General features: G+C 46.0%; 1 protein-coding gene across 1 annotated transcript in view; it reads right to left on the bottom strand.

Moving 5' to 3' along the window:
* TARS1 (threonyl-tRNA synthetase 1) overlaps positions 1–16,940 on the bottom strand; it is a 201,354-nt gene that overhangs the window by 104,657 nt on the left and 79,757 nt on the right. The window contains exon 5 of the mRNA XM_086960505.1: positions 7,392–7,513. Within this exon, the coding sequence (XP_086816631.1) occupies positions 7,392–7,513 (122 nt within the window). The remainder of the gene's footprint in view (positions 1–7,391; positions 7,514–16,940) is intronic.

The raw sequence follows: 16,940 nt of genomic DNA, 5'->3' as shown, positions 1-16,940 counted from the left end.
TCAAATTGGAAGCTAAACGATTCCTAATGAACAAATTCTTACCCTAAGAGGGATAGGCTCACTTGCTCGTCGTCATTGTTCCCACTATCATGATACCTCCATTTGTAACAGCTCTTCTTTAATGCACTCTGTGACCCCCCACCCTCGTTGCCCGTGTACACCTGCTTATTGTATTACCCTCCTGGGCACAATTGTCCCGCATTCTGCAACCATTCCAGTCTTTTTTTTCTCTCTCTCTCTCTCTCTCCTGGATGTTAATATTGCATTTATGTTCTTCCTTCCATCATATTGTAAAGAGCTCTGATATCCTTCGGGATCTTGTTTGCGCTAAATAAAACTTTATAAATAAAGTGAAGACATGGACGTCTCTAAAGCGCCTGGTCTCGACGGGTTCCCTGGATGTTTCTATAAAACTTTTTTTAAAACCCTCGCATCGCATCTCATCTCATTGACATGTTTGAGGAGGCCATTGAGCGCAGTGAGCTGCCCCCCCCCACACGCTTCGTGAAGCAGTTATTCCCAAAGCCAGCAAGGACCCATCGCAATGTGGATCTTACCGGCCACTCTTGCTGCTGAATTTTGATTACAAAATTATAGCAAAAATGTTAGCCAATAGACTCTCCCTGATTGTTGATAGGGAATTCAATTTAACACGGGCCCCCTATTGCTTACTCAATACGCGGAAGACATCATTCTTTATGTTCAGCAACCAGATGATAATTTAGACCCAATCCTCTGTGAATTCACCCGATTTGGCACCCTTTCTGGATTGCAAATGAACTGGGAGAAGTCGGAGGTATTTCCTCTGACAGATGCCCGTTGCAACTGTACCTCTGAGTTCCCCTTCAAGTGGCGTGTTGATTCAGTCAAGTACCTTGGCATGCATATTCATAGAGACCAATCACAAATTGTTCAACTTAATTATGGGCCTGCCTTGCTCAAATTCTCCAGTTGCATCGACCGCTGGTTGAAACTTCCCTTAGCTATGGCTGGCAGAATGGCTCTTGTCAAAATGGTTGTGCTCCTGCAATTTTTATATCTATTTCAAAATATCCCTATTCCACTGTACGAAAGCTTCTTCGCGACTCTTCGATCTCATCTTCTGCTCCTGGTATGGGGGTAGGGGGGGGTTGGGGGGGGGGGGGGGGGGGGAGGCCAGCCCAGGATCTGCTGGGACGCTCTCACTCTGCCTTTTGAACGCGGGGGTTTCGGGGTTCCTAACTTCCATATTTATTATTTGAGCGCGCAGTGTACTTTTGAACGACACTGGTTTCATGTTGACGCATAAATTCCGTAAATCAGGCCTGAAGCAGACCTTGCCCTCCCTACTTCTCTTTCAACGCTATAACCGGTGGGGATTTCACGTGATCCACAGGACTTAAAAACTCTTTTTACAACTAGCTGTGCTTGGAAACAGTTGACGCGCATCACCGGAGCTACCCTGCTTTATTCTCCATCTCTTCCTCTGGCTGGGAATCTTTGGATCCCCATCACTACGGAGGCAGTAGTGCAGCACAAACTGTTGAAATTTAACTTGGGAACATTTGGGGCACTTTTCCAGAACAATCATATTTTCTCCTGCTCTGAGGACACACGCTTCTCAAACGCCACCTTTCTAGACCACTACATTCTCCACCGGTTATTGAGTGCATTCAGGTCCACTGTCCCGACTTACCCCATAGAATGTGTAAAGACGCCATAGCTCTTCTCCGCCTCCAGGGACTTGAAACTGAGGCAGACGTGGGAACGCGACCTGGGCCATCCCCAACCAGACTCTCAGTGGCACTATTGTTTTGAACACACCTGCAAGATCTCTTTTAATTATAGGCACAAACCGTTACATTTTAAATTCCTTCGGCGGGCATATGTCACACCATGCGTGGTACACCATATGGACCCTACCAGGCCCCACGCTTGCCCTCGCTGCAAGACTCCCATGGCAGATTTTGCCATATGGCATGAACCTTTACCAAGGTAGCCCAGTTTTGAGGTAAAATGTTCGAAGCAATCTCATCAATGTTGGACCGTCCCATCCCTCCCTCCCCCGTCTTGGCCCTATTAAGATATGTCGGAGGCCTCCCCAAATCCTGCCGTCGGTTCTGTGCCATTATACTGTTGATTGCTAAGAGAGAAGTTGCTATATTTTGGGGCAGCAAACACCCCCCTACTGTAAAGGGCTGATTGTAAAGCATAACCGATTGCAACACCAATTCTGAACTGTACGCCCAGTTGCAAGGCCCTGCCTCCCGCCCTCTTGACATTTGGCAGCCCTTTAAGCTGTACCTATTAAAATAGACTTCAGTGAGCTCGCAAAGTGACCCAGAGCCCACTACAACACAGTAATGATGTATTTGTTATATCGTTATTATCCTACTATATATGTACTTGAGGTATCAGTACGACATGTAATAACATGTTGTGGTGTATTGAGTACAAGTGTGGACCTGAGGATGATCCGATTGTCTTTATTGGAAAAAATCTTTAAATAAAAGTTAAAAAAATAATAATAAACTGGTTGTGATGTAATAATCCCACGTAATATGAAAATGGTGCGTAGTTGTGTAACAGTCGAGTTATGGCATCAAAAATCCTTCTTCTAGACAAAGCAGAAAATGGTAGGTCACTGATCATAATTAAAACGTATGTTTAAATAAAGGGAGAACTAGTTAAAAAAAAAAAAGAAAATAATGTTTACCCCATGTTTTTGCCGCAGCCGGACAAGGTAGGGGGCGCTCGTCCGGCAGCCCGTTCCAAGCAGCCTCCAAAGGTGGCGACTCAAGACGCGGCCAATGTTAGGACCCTAGCAAGTTTGGCAATTTCTACCAAACCAAGTCCTACCCCTGTCGTCATGGGTGCAGAGGCGGCCAAAGAGGCAACTTCAGCAATAATCAAGGTGAGAATACAGAACTCAGTGGGGATTTCCATTAGGGGGCGGATGTCCCTTTATCTAATCTAACTGAAGAAAACTGTTCTCAGATGCATGGGTACTGCAGATGGTGGAGGGTTTCACATCGAATCCTAATGAACCTAGACCAAATCCCAGCCGTCCACTCCTTTGACCTTTCTACCAAAGCAGAGAACACTTGTGCCAGAAAATAGACAGCCCTTTGCAGAAAGGGGCAATTGTTTGGTCAGAGATTCACCCCGTGGCTTCATCAGCAACATCTTCTAAGTGGAAATGGAGGGTATTCACCTCCTACGAGACCTGCTCCAGATATCTGATTGGGTGGTCCGCTTAGATTTGAAGGACACTTATCTTGCGGTACCTATCTTTGCCCCACACAGACGCTTCCTACAGTTCTGCTAAGAGGCCCAGGTGTTCGAATTCACCGCCCTTCCGTTCAGTCCCTCCTCAGTTCCATGGTGCTTCACCAAGCTGATGAGGCCGGTCATCGAATATTTACGGGCTCGAGGGATAAGACTTTTTGTTTACCTATCAAATACTCAACATCAAACTTTAAATAGAAGGCAGTAACAATCATGCTGGTCAGTATACAGAGCTGCCAAGGTTTCAGATAGCTATGTGTGATATTTAAATAATTTCAGTGCAATTATGAGTGACATTTCAACTACTATGAGTGACACTTTCTTGCGAGCAAAATCAAGCAATGTATCCTGCTTATGGATCAATTCCCAGCTCTACTTTCCAAGCATTTGCAGACAGCAATAGATCTGCTAGAATCCTTAGGGTTCCTAATAAACTAAAGTAAATCAGCTCTGGTCCTATCTCAGTCGATGGAATTTTTGGGCTTCGTGGTGAATGCAACCGAGGCGACTCTCAGTCTACCAGCGAGGAAACTGTCCAAAATTCGACACGAATTGCGGAGGACAATAGCCATATCCCACGTGTCACTTTGACAATTGGCAAAGATACTGGGACTACTGTTGTCCTCTATCCAGACGATTTTCCCAGGTCCTCTCCATTACAGGACCCGTCAACGTTTGAAAAATCAAGCATCTTCTTAAAGGCCTGTCATATTTACAGATGATTCCTCTCTCGCCCGAAGTGAAAGTAAGATGAGTTGGTAGCTGGGCCACATGAAGCCTGGAATGGCAGGGCGATTTTCGTCTCCCCACCCGACCTCATAATCAAGTCAGACGCCAGCGGTTCTGGATGGGCCGCGCGTTGTGGGGACTTCTCCACGAGCGGAAAAGGGTCCTCTATTGAACTCTCTCTACACATCAACTGCTTGGAGTTGATGGCAGAATTCTTAGCGATTCGCTGTTGGACCAAACAGAAGGTGAAGTGTTCCGTCCAACTCAAAATGGACAATGTAACAAGCAGTACGCTACGTCAATCACCTAGGAGGGACGAGGTCAAAGACACTGTTGGCCCTAGCCCAAACACTTTGGGAGTTTTGTCTAGCCAATCAAATCTCCTTGTCAGCAGAGCATCTTCCTAGGAGCTCCAATCAAGTAGCCGACTGGCACTCTTGCCATTGGAGGGATGGCAGCCAGTGGAAATTGAACCCACAGATCTTTCGACAAATCCAGAACAGGTGGGGTCCCTTCTCCAAGGACCTATTCACATCCTGACCGTACTTCCAGCTCGACATTTATTGCAGCTGGAGGCCAGATCCACAGGCGACAGCCTTGGACAACTTCCTACAGGTTTGGAGGGAGGAACAACCTTATGCCTTTCCCCCCTTCGTCATGATAACCATGTTGATGGCACAAGTACGCAGGCAGAAGTGGTATTGATAACCCCAATTTGGAGATCTCAAGTCTTATATCCAGTGTTGATGGAACTTTTTTGGAATTTTTCAATCCCTCTACCCCAGTTTCTGGATCTCCTCCAGGATCCCCAAGATAATCCTCACTGTGAGAATGATTCAAAATTTTTCGAAGCAAAACCAAATATGCGGTCTGGATCAAATATGGTACATATAGAACTTTTCAAAAGATTAGCTGTAAGTCACGATGGGTCAATCAAAGTCGCCCTATATTTTTGTTGAAAAAGGAGCAAGCAGAGGTTTGTCAATCACTCGGCTGGCATCGCGCAAAGAACAACTCTTTTTCTTGATCCAGACCGCATATTTGGTTTTGCTTTGAAAAATTTTGAATCATTCTCACAAGGAGTCCTCTTCAAAGAAAGATACACTCTATGACTCTTAGCAATTCTCTCAGCGTAATTTAAAACCACCTCAGAGCGCAACTTCGTCAATCTCCCTAAGACCGTTCACTTTCCCTGGTCTTCTCAAGGGTTTTTTTCTCTCAATAAAACTAGTCCTGATGATGGTCTTATTGACGACAGCCTAGAAGACCGAAACGTCGACCTAAAGATCATCTCCCTAGGCATCCTTGCCTTAGGACACCTAGATATATTTTTGTATTTGGTTGCCTTGTACATATATTTTCCTGGAGTTGATTTTCCTGTTATGAATTGTCATTGCAATACATATTTGTTGCTTTTCATAATAGTCCTTGTATAGTTTTGTTCAACTTGTATACCCATTTAATTAACTTTCTCTTTTTGTGATTGATTTCAATATAAATAATCCTTTTTAACCTCACACCCTCCCTTGCTGTGTGCCTCCTTTTTATATTTTGTCTTTATTCTTTGTTATTTTTAAATCTGATAACAAATGAATGTACTGACATTTGACAATAGGGTTTAATCAAGTCATTAAGTTATCCTGAGGATACTTTGGGTTCTATTGTTAGAACTTAGAATCTAAAAAATAATTGAGTAAGATTCCAAACAAAATCCCTTGTAAGCTACCTTTTATCTTGACTACTGGAGGGTTACAGGCGACATTGGCAAGTCCCAGGCCTTTCGGCAGAAGCTTCCTCCTTGGTCGCCAAAGCCTGGGCAGACAATACAAACAGACAATACAATTCTGCCTGGTCACGTTGGGTGTGTTGGTGTCATCAACATCAAATTGATCCCTTGGGGACGGATGTTGTCCTTGTGGTAAACTTTCTAGTGAGCCTGGCTTCCCAGGGATTCGAATATCGATCTATTAATATTTACAGATCAGCGATTTTAGCAGGACACTTGCCTGTGGATGGTCACCCAGCCTGGAAACATCCGATGGTCAGGAAACTGTTAAGGGGTATCAGACTCTCAGTTCCTCCTGAACCCAAATACACATCGCTATGGGATGTTAACAAGGTCCAATCCTTATATTTCAATCTTGGCCTCACAATAAATATCTGTCCTGAAAACAACTGTCAGCAAAATTGGCAATGCTTCTGTGTCTGTTATCTTGTTGCAGAGTTTCGGATGTCCGAGCCCTGGATATAACAGGTATAGTGTTTACCCCAGAAGGGGCCTTGTTTCATATTTCTCGCAGGACAAAGTGTAATTCTACAACTGTTTCTTATCCAGCTTTACCAGCAAATCCTAAATTATGTATAGTTCTCACTATTAAGGCTTATGAAATTGTGACTGAAGAATTCCGCCCTCATGGTGCGAAACAATTGCTAATTGTACTCACAAAACCTCACAAGGAGGTTTTGTCCCCAGCGATTGCCAGATGAGTCAGGTTAGTCATGCAAGAAGCAGGGATTGATACATCCCGTTTAGGAGCACACTCAGTCAGAGGGGCCATAGCCTCAAAAGCATTTTGTCTTGGAGCTCGCCTTGAGGATATTCGCAACACAGCAGACAGGTCAAACAACTCCACCCTTAGACCTTTTACTTTAGATCGGTTTCCTCTCTGGCAAGCGTGGTGGTGGATAAGTATTGAACTAGCCTACTCCTCGCCTCCGGGTCCTGACATAGAATGAAACATTTCCTAGCTAACGTAAAGGAAAGTTGATTGGATGACCTCTGTTGATGTTATTCCCTAGTTTTAATGTGAAATGTAGTTTTTTATGAACTTTACACATTTTCTAAAATGGATGCCGGAGTAGCTAATTGTAATAAAAGTGAAGAGAGACAAGCAGCCTAATCCTCGCCTCGGTATAATAGAATTGAAACTTTCCTTTACATTAGCTAGGAATTTTTTCATTGTGGGTTCAAAGAGCAGAGAAATACAAGGGAGCTCACAGCATGTTGAGTAGAATGGAGAGCAAAGAGCTGTTCAACGACAGAGTGGTGTACAAGATGGCAAATCCAACTCCTTTAAGCTAATGGAGAGTAATAAATATTCAGTTTAGTAGGTAGCCATTTTGGTGGATTATCCAAAAAGTACCTCTCCAGGTGTTTGATATTTCATAGAGCTCAGACAACCTATAACAATGCAAAGCTGACTGTTATCAATGCTTTTGCGTTGAACTATGACATGCCTGAGACACGCAGAAAAACTCATAGAATATAATTTTTGTTTTTTAAAAAGAACTTCAAAGCACACAAAAATAAGCTTCAGGAAATACCAATGCAAGCATATTTGCCAAAGAATTTCCCAATGTACTAAATATTGATTAAGGAAGATTTAAGAACGTACCCATCATCGAGGAACATGTCATAATAGAATCCATTTTCGATTGGTGGCCCATAACACAAACAACCACCATAGGTGCGTTCCATTGCTTCACCCATTATATGTGCACTGGAGTGCCAGTACACCTAAACAAAAGACAAATGAAAGATTATGGGGCATTACCTTAAATACTGTTTTATATTATTAAAAAGATTAAACATTTGTATTACATTTTCTCACAACATTATGGCAGTACGAATGTTTGTAGGTTGATTATTTTTAGGGTAACAGGTTATAGAAAAAAAGCAGGAAAAAAATACCAAAAGAAAGAACAAAAAACCAGAGTAAACGAAACCAAACAAAGTGCTCTATTAGTACTATGAATTGATCTATGAACACAGGCCTGTATTTGGAACCAGGTACTTTTTCTGAAAAATGAATACTCTTGCAGTTGGACAATTTTCCTCTTTGCTTTCTGCACAGTAATGAATCTTTGGTGTGCCATCTGAAAGTTCTTTGATCTTATTCTCTTGACATTAGTCTTACTTTTGCCCTGCAGGTCAATAATGTTTAAGAGGTATAGTTAAATTGTAAATTTTTGTTCTGTAGTCTTACTTAGTGGTGATTTAGATTTTTATTTTGTTCACTCCTCTGCAAACATTTATAGGACTCCTCCACTTGGTGATCGCCCCTCAAAGTGTTGAGAACAAACGTGCATTCAGCACTGAAGGAGGACAACTAAGCCTAACTGGAAATTTTCTTACCCGTCAATCAGTAGAAAAGGGGGTGACAAGAAACTAGATGAAGATCCAGAACCCATTCTCCCATCAAGGTTATGTATCAATTCAAAGAAGGGTGTGTCTTTTACAATGGAAAAGAAAAAGTATAGTGTGGAGTGTAGGTGGAAATTCCTCAGTTAGGGTGAGGGTCTTCCTAAATGGAAGATAGAGCCCTTACAAACTCACATGGTGTCATGCTTCATCACAGGGCTTAGCTCCTCATGGGGCTGTTGCTGCAATGCCTTGGGGCCCCACTAGAGGGCTCTTAGGCAGAGCTCTTCTCTTGAAGCCATATAGGTGATTGAGGGTTTGTGTATCTAGAGTAAAGTGTATGTGAAAAGAAGTGTTGTTAAAACTACCTAAGGAGTCTCAAAACAAGCTTTAATATATGATCTCCTTGGCAGCATTGAAAATGAAACTGTGAAAAGGCCGTCTCGGGTGTGTAAGTGGCCGGGACAGTTTCCACTATTGTTTAAAGGCCAACATGTTTCATGCCTGTTGGTCCAGAAGGTATCCTGGATGTTTCTTCAGGACCAAAAGTACAGGAAAAAGGAGTGACTTCTACCCTGCACCAGGGCTGGTTTGCATGTGGAGAGATAAAGAGGGAAGAACCCCTGCATTTTCTATTTATTTTTTTATGTATATCTCATGGGACATTCAGGGGTAAACTGTACCTGGTATCAGGGCCGTTTCTACCATTAGGCAAGACTAGACGGCTGCCTAGGGCGGCAAAAGGGTTAGGGCGGCAAAAGGGTTAGGGCAGCAAAAGGGGGATTTTTCTAATTTTATTTAATCCTACGAACGTTAAGCTAGGCAGCCACCTAGTCTTGCCTAATGGTAGAAACGGCCCTGCTTCTGTGGACCCTTCAGGGGGCGTAGACTGTCTCTCGCCGGATCCTGCCAGAGAGGGTGACGTGTGCCAAATCCCCACCCCGGCCCCTTTATCTCTTTCCAATCGGTGCAAAAAGTGCTGGAATCCCAAACAAGCAGCGTCTCAGCCGGTACAAGAGACGGGCTGGCAGTGCAGGGAATGTAGACTGTTTTAAACCGCTCTCCACAGCTTTCCTAATTACGAGAGCCCACTCTGGGGCTCTGCATCTTCAGCACCAGCCACAGACCACCTGCGCGCAGTCTGCACACCATGCACAGAGCTGCACAGACTCTGCAGACCCAGTTTACACATTTCTCATCACAGAATCAAATACCCTTCATGTGATTCCTATTGGCATAATGCATACCCGAAGACGCAAAATTGCCCAAGGCTCCAATAGAACGGATGTCAACAGACTTACAAATGGAGGGCTAGACTCCAATATCGCTCATGCTTTTCAATAAAAAAGTACATTTTGTCTCATAATTTTTTTTTTTTTAACCGCTCTGTACCTTTTTGAAGACATTGTTGGAAGGTTCTGCTGAGTAACTGCATGGCAATTGCCTCTTATCCTGTAAGTATCCCATATAACCTTTACGCATTTCATTACTGGGTAATGGATTAACAACTGAATGATTAGAGATTTGCACTTAAGTTGGCTTCATCTTCAACATGCCTTGAACTATTAAAAATGGTTATTGTTCTCTTTCGGAATTCTGGGCTGAAATATTGGCAGCTCAGTGAACTTTGCGTCTGTTGGTATGATAATAGGCTGTTTGTGCCTAACAAAAATGAATGTGTCCTCATGATGTAACGCAACTTGTGCTTGTGTAAAGCGCTCTGATACCTGATACTTTCGGGTCAAGATCGTTCTATATAAAACTCCATAAAAAAAAGAACTGACCACTAGCCTAGTGTCATATCCGATACAATCATCCGGTAGTGACTGTTTATGCCAATGTCAATGTCCACGCTGGGATTTTTGCTTCAGTGCTTACCCTGTTCAAAGTAAGATTACAAATGCCAGAATGCAACACAGGTGGCCTCAAACCCAGGATTGGTTGAAGGTGTTCCACAACATGGAACCACTTGTCAACTATAGTGAAGTGTGCATTCTGCCTTGCACTGGCTCAAATTCTGGTCAGGATTACTCTCATTGCGGTAAAATGCACGAGCTTGTCAATAGCTTCTATTCACAGCGCCAAGAAGTAGTTCATTCAGTGTTGTACGCCAAACTTTTTTAACATCTTGCCATAGTCTCTGATTAGTGCAGATTTGAGCACTATTATCTCCCTGACTTGGAAATCTTTTAATTGTTGTGATCAGTCTCTATTAAATGGATACAATGCAGATGACAACTATTTCAGGTGCCTCAGTGAAAAAAAGCATTGGGAAAACCACTAGGCTTGGCCTTGGTAGATGGTGCAAGTTAGTATTTTTGTTGTTTCTGGTTTTGAAAACGAGGTGCACTGACGCCTTGGTGGTATTTAAACACAAGGCTCTATTGGGCATCCGTGTACATAGTTCTCTGAGTGTATATGGCTACCGTAACGGTCTGGCATGGGCCTTTCGTTGAGGTCATTGGCAGGACTGACTGTTGTGATTGTGTTTCCTGATAGTAAATGAGAGTAACATAGAAGGGTTCGGCAGTAGAGGGCTTTCCTCTCTAGCCTGGATGACAAGGGGAGAGAGTGATGGTAGTAAAAGGGAGGGGGCTGCATTTTTAAATTCTTGCCTAGGGCGGCAAAACACCTAGAAACGGCCCTGCCTGGTATAGAGGTCCCTAAATGAGTAAATAAAATCCAAGCCTATGGCTGTCTATTTCCGAACACCATGGATTGTGGCAGAGAACTGTGTAACAACTACGGTCAGACAATGTTAAGGCACGGAGTCGCGTGCGAGACCTGCCCCTCTCTGCCCGTTTATTTATAAAGTTTTATATAGCGCGAACTTGATTCCTCTAACTTCCGGTTAGGAAGACCCTCCCCCAACTGAAGAATTTCCACCTACACTCCACATTATACTTGGTTTCTTTTCTATATGAACAGACACCCTCTTCTATGTATTGATTTTCCTAACTGGACAGCCACCCTCTGAAAATGTACTGATCAAATCAAAGACAAAATGGTAGAGATCACTTCAAGTTAATTACATAAAAAATACAGGTTCCAAGATGGAACCTGCACCTTCAGTCTCAGATCTCTGAATAATGCAGTAATTAACTGGTCAGAGCAAAGCTCACCACAGTACATTAGTAACTAGTTGAGTGCAAGTAAAAAATCAAGTAAAAGGCGGTTTGACTCTTTCTGCACAGTCTGACACTAGAAATGTATCTGTGTTAGAGCGGCTATATCTCTCGCTTTCTCAGATAGTTTGGCTTTTGCACTTTTGCCAAAATAAACATAATGCTCCCAAATCACTGGGACTTGAAACTCATGTGACAGAAGTCCCTAGGGAGTGTTTGTACCTGCCATGATGGCAGGCATGCCACATGAAGAATGGATTATGTTACTTACCTTGTAAGCATCTGTTCCTGGCAAGTATTGCTGTAGATTCACATGCTTTGCATAAGTCGGCCATCTAGTGTTGTGCTCAGATGATTACAAGTTGTTTTTGTTCCCCAATTTGTTCTTCGAGCCATGAGGCTGTGACTCCTCCTTGGTGATATTGCACATGGCCATCGACTTCATTTCCAGATCCTATGGCAGGACCGGAGGCTTCTGATTATGCTTTCTCATTTCTTTACTGCAACAACAGCAGCCAATGAAAATGAAAGTACACATGTAAAAAATAACATTTCTCATGAGGCTTTGAACCACGCCTCTCTTACAACAACCAATCACAAAGGTATCATGTCTATAAATCCTGGAGACACTACTCCGGCCTCCTCTTTCTTTGCTGCTCCGCAGCCCAGATAAGTGCTCTTTCCTTTCATGTTTGCTCTATTACTTGTGCTTTAGGCCTTTTACATTGGTTGATGCCATTGACTATTGTTTCTTGTTATTCATGTATATTTCATGGTTTGATTGATCGCTTCATGCTCTCTTGGCACTGTTTATTCATACGTTGTCAGATTTGCTCTTAGATTGGCTTCCCCGTGGTGGCGCGTGTTGCGCACCTAGGCCCGTCCAATCTTTTCCCCCGACTTCCAGTCGTCGCTGCCCGCGGCGCACGCTTCGGCTAGCCGCACTAGTGAGGGGCTAGCCCCCCCCCCCTCGGGGACGTGCGTACGTAGGAGCCGTTTAGGCCTTACGCACGTCTCGGGGAGACCGCGCACGCCGTGTTGGCACGCGCAGTTCTCGAAGGTGCCAGATCGACGCTCTGCCCCCGGCTGAAGTGGGGATCGACGCAGCTTGGGCCAGGAGCCGTGGGCGATTTCCGTGCTTTTGGGGCAGCTTATATTGGTTCAGGTGACATACCCTTTTCCTCCATTAGTCCTAGAGTGGGACTAGACCTTGCTCTTGTTTTCCTGGTATTTCAGGCTCCTGCGCCTGGCACCCCCCATCCTCGACGCCCTTGCTTGGGCTGGTCTTTGCTTCCCGCTGGGGATTGGAGTTGGAATTTTCGGATTCCTGATTGCGATGGCAGACGCTGAGTACTGCGAAGAGGAGGATGCTGCGCATGGTTATCAGGGACAGCAGGAATTCTATGAAGGAGACTCCATGGAGGAGATCATAGACAAAAAACTCGATGCCAAATTGGATAAAGCCCTTTCCTCGGCCCTCTCCCCTTTGGCCAAGAAGTTGGACCTGCTGGTCCCGGGTAAGCCGATGCCCGCTCCGGGCAAAGATTCCCTTCACTCCCCTCCCCCGAAGAAGGCGGCTCTTGATCTTTCATGGCCGCATGCCCAGTCTTACGACAAACTTTATAAGTCCCAGGAGTTTCGATCCCAAGACAAGCCTGTTACCCCTCCCCCCAATTCCCCCCCGGGTAATCACCACGACGGATACTGGCACCGATACCGATTCCTCGGATGCCGCTCCGCGCAAACGCACTAAAAAGCGTAAACACATTTCCCCGGTCATTCCCACTCCCTTTTTATTTGATCCGACGGACATTGTCCACCCCAGAACATCCGACTGGGTGCCCCCTCCGGCAGTGGCGACCTATCTGGAGACTCATCTCCGCAAGGGATTCGACAAGGAGGTTCGTGCCCGCCTGAAATCTGAATGCCCGCGCCCTGATTTGCCCCACAAAGTGGCTCTCACACCGGACATAGATCCTTCCATGACCACTTTTCTTAAAAAGTATAAAAAGGACCCGAAGAAAGGGATTGATCGCGCGCTCCGAGCGTGCCAAGATAAGGTCCTCGACCTTTCGGGCCCGTTGGCCAAGATCCTGGAATTGGCCCTGCAGGCGCAAGAGACTGGTGCCGCCATACACCCTGAGGTTCTGGCGGGTTGGGCTCAGAGGGCCATTTGTATGCTGGGCAACGCGAATTGCGCCCTTGCCTCGGAACGGCGGAAGTCCGTCCTTCTCCGAATCGACCCCCAGCTGGTGGAATTGGCTTCCTCGGAACCGGGTCCTTTGGCGGAAGGACAGTTGTTTGGGGACAATTTCGTTAAAGATATTGCTAAGTTTGTGAACACTTTTGCTTCTTTGGACAAGTCTCAGGCATCGCTGAAACGTGTTCTGCAGGTCTCTGGTAGGGCCGGGCGTGGCAGAGGACGCTCGACCGGCCGCTACTCAAATCCCAGTCCTCAAAGAGGTTACGCCCCTAGACGGGGAAGAGGGTACACGCAAGAACCGGATCAAGTCGGATTTTATCCGTCCCGATCACGCGGCTTCAGGGGCCGCTATAACAAAGGAATCAATCGAGGCTACAAGAACTTCGATAACCAATCTTCCGGTGAGTCTCTCTCTTCCTTTACTTCCGTTAGGGGGAAGATTGCGCCATTTTGTCAAGAATTGGGCAGCTCTCACTTTAGATGTGTGGGTCCTTCGGACCGTCCAGGGTTACGAGATAGAGATGGTGTCTTGTCCCATTCAGCCCTCCCCCCCCGTCCTCTCCTTTTTTCCCATCTCGAGCAGAGTTTTATAGACTCAGAACTAGACGAGCTTTTGGCAAAACAGGCCATTGCTGTGGGACCCTTCCTTCCGGGAGGCTTCTGCAGCAACGTCTTTCTTGTTCAAAAGAAAGGGGGCGGTCAGCGCCTCGTGTTAAACTTGAGGGATTTCAACCCCTTTGTCACGTATCGGCATTTCAAGATGGAGGGCATCCATCTTTTGCGAGACCTTCTATTGGAAAACGATTGGATGGTCAGACTGGACCTGAAAGATGCCTACTTGACGGTCCCAGTCTGCCCATCACATCAAAAGTTTTTGCAGTTCCCCTGGAAAGGGCGTTGGTTTCGTTACAAGGTACTTCCTTTCGGACTGTCCTCGGCCCCTTGGGTGTTCACCAAACTAATCAAGCCGGTGGTCTCCCGTCTCCGGGAGTTGGGAGTTCGGTTGATTGTCTATCTAGACGACATGTTGATCCTGGCACAGGACCGGTCCCTCCTTCTCACGCATTTGGAGTGGACGACGTCCTTATTGCAGAATCTGGGATTCGTGATCAACACCAAGAAATCGGTGCTGATACCGGATCGGCAGATGGAATTCCTAGGCTTCCTGATAGACTCGGTCTAGGCCCAGCTTCTCCTTCCTCTGCCGAAGATCAGGTCGATCAAGAGAGAGATCGCAGCTACCCTGGCCAAAGAGAAGATTTCTTTGAGGGTTTTGGCACGGATTGTGGGCCTTCTGGCCTCGTCGATTCAGGCCATTTTTCCCGGACCTTTGCATTACAGAGCCCTGCAGAGGCTCAAGATCTTCTACCTACAGAGAAACTTTCACTACGATCATTTGATCCCTCTCTCCTCCGAGTCCAGGGAGGAGCTTCAGTGGTGGCTGGACCACATGTCGGCCTGGAACGGCCGAGCTATTTTTGGCACAGCCCCGGATGTGGTGGTGGAATCCGACGCCAGCCAGTGGGGCTGGGGCGCTCGCTGCGGCGAGTTTGCCACAGGAGGACGTTGGTCTGCAGACGAACTATCACTTCACATCAATTGTCTAGAGCTTCTGACAGGGTCCTTTGCCATCAGATCTATCTCGCCGTTGAAGAGCAATTGTTGTATCCTCCTTCGGATGGACAATGTCTCCGCGGTGCGATACATCAATCGATTGGGCGGGACGAGGTCCCGGATGCTGGTGCACATTGCGAAGGAATTCTGGCACTTCTGCCTGGATCGCAAGATCTCCGTGGTGGCGGAATACCTTCCCGGGAAACTCAATCAAGTAGCGGATTGGCATTCCCGATTTCTCCGGGACTCCAACGATTGGAGACTCCACCCATCGCTGTTTTCCCAGATCATGTCAATACGAGGCCCGTGTCGGATAGACCTGTTTGCCTCGCGCCTCAATGCCCACCTTCCTCTGTTTTACAGTTGGAGGCCGGACCCGATGGCACTGGGGACGGATGCGTTCCTTCATCATTGGGGACATCAAAGGAATTATGCGTTTCCACCGTTTGCACTGATCCAGAGAGTAGCGGCATTGCTGCGCCGACAGGAGGCGACAGTGGTGCTAATAACGCCTTATTGGTCGACTCGGTCGTGGTTTCCCACACTGTTGGAATTGTCAATAGACCTCCCCTTCCGGCTCCCAGTCTTCCCAACGCTTCTGCAGGACCCAGTGGGAACGTGCCATCCCCTGGTCGTGCAGAACCAGCTGTCATTGATGGTATGGACGCTCTCCGGAGACATGAACGCATTGCAGGCCTTTCACGAGAGGCTTCCAGCTTTATGCAGCAAGCGTGGGCTCCTTCCACCCGAAAACGATATTCTGCTTCGTGGAAGAAGTGGTTGGGTTGGTGCCTTTCAAAACAGGTGGATCCCGTGGGATCAAATATAACAGAGGTACTGAACTTTTTGTCGGAGTGTGCGACTTCTGGCCTGGCCTACAGGTCGGTTAACAACTTCAGATCTGCTATTTCTGCTGGTCACGACCACATAGATGGTAAACCTGTGGGGATGCATCCCTTGGTATGTAAGTTACTTAAAGGTGTGAGTGTGGCCAACCCTCCTCGGCCCAGGGATTCCACCATGTGGGATGTTAATAAAGTTCTGAATTTGTTGGATTCCTGGCCCGATAATGGTGATTTGTCTCTGAAACAGCTTTCTGCCAAGCTTACTATGCTATTGTGCCTTATTTCATGTCGGAGGGTTTCAGATGTCAGGGCTTTGGACTTGGCTGGGAGGATGTTTTCACCCCAAGGTGTATCCTTTGTCATTACTAGACTTACTAAGACCATGTCCCGTTCAGTTGATTATCCTGCCTTTCCTCATAACGGCAGGCTGTGTGTTCTTCAGTGTCTTAAATGTTATGAGGAGCGTACTAGTGTACACAGGGCAGATCCTCTGGGACAGTTATTGATATCCATTCAGAAACCGTTCAAGCCAGTCGCTGCTGCTACTTTAGCCAGATGGGTCAGGTGGATCATGTCGGAGGCCGGCATTGATATTTCTGCTTATGGGGCACACTCTGCGAGGGGTGCGATGGCTTCTAAGGCTTATTTATTGGGTTCCCGCTTGGAGGATATTCTGAAGGCAGCTGACTGGTCCTCAGACTCAATGTTTAAGGTGTTTTATTACAAACCGATTCCTCATGTTTCTGATGCTGTGATTGACGAGCTTTAATGTGAGCTTTGAAGCAGCATAATCAGAAGCCTCCGGTCCTGCCATAGAATACAAACTTTTCTAGCTATCGCGACAAGAATTTTAGATTCTATTAAGGACACGGAGGCGAGGATTATCCCACCCGTTGGGACTGTTATACAACTGTTGTTGTTTACGTGGTTTTACCTAACTGTTTTGCCCACCCTTATGACGATCTAGGTTGTGGTGGACACTTTTCTCAAACTTCCCTTTTTTCTGTTCTAGGAAA

Source organism: Lissotriton vulgaris, chromosome 3_1 (assembly GCF_964263255.1).
Source record: "Lissotriton vulgaris chromosome 3_1, aLisVul1.2, whole genome shotgun sequence".
NCBI classification, from domain to species: Eukaryota; Metazoa; Chordata; class Amphibia; order Caudata; family Salamandridae; genus Lissotriton; species Lissotriton vulgaris.
This window is presented reverse-complemented; position numbering and strand designations above follow the sequence as displayed.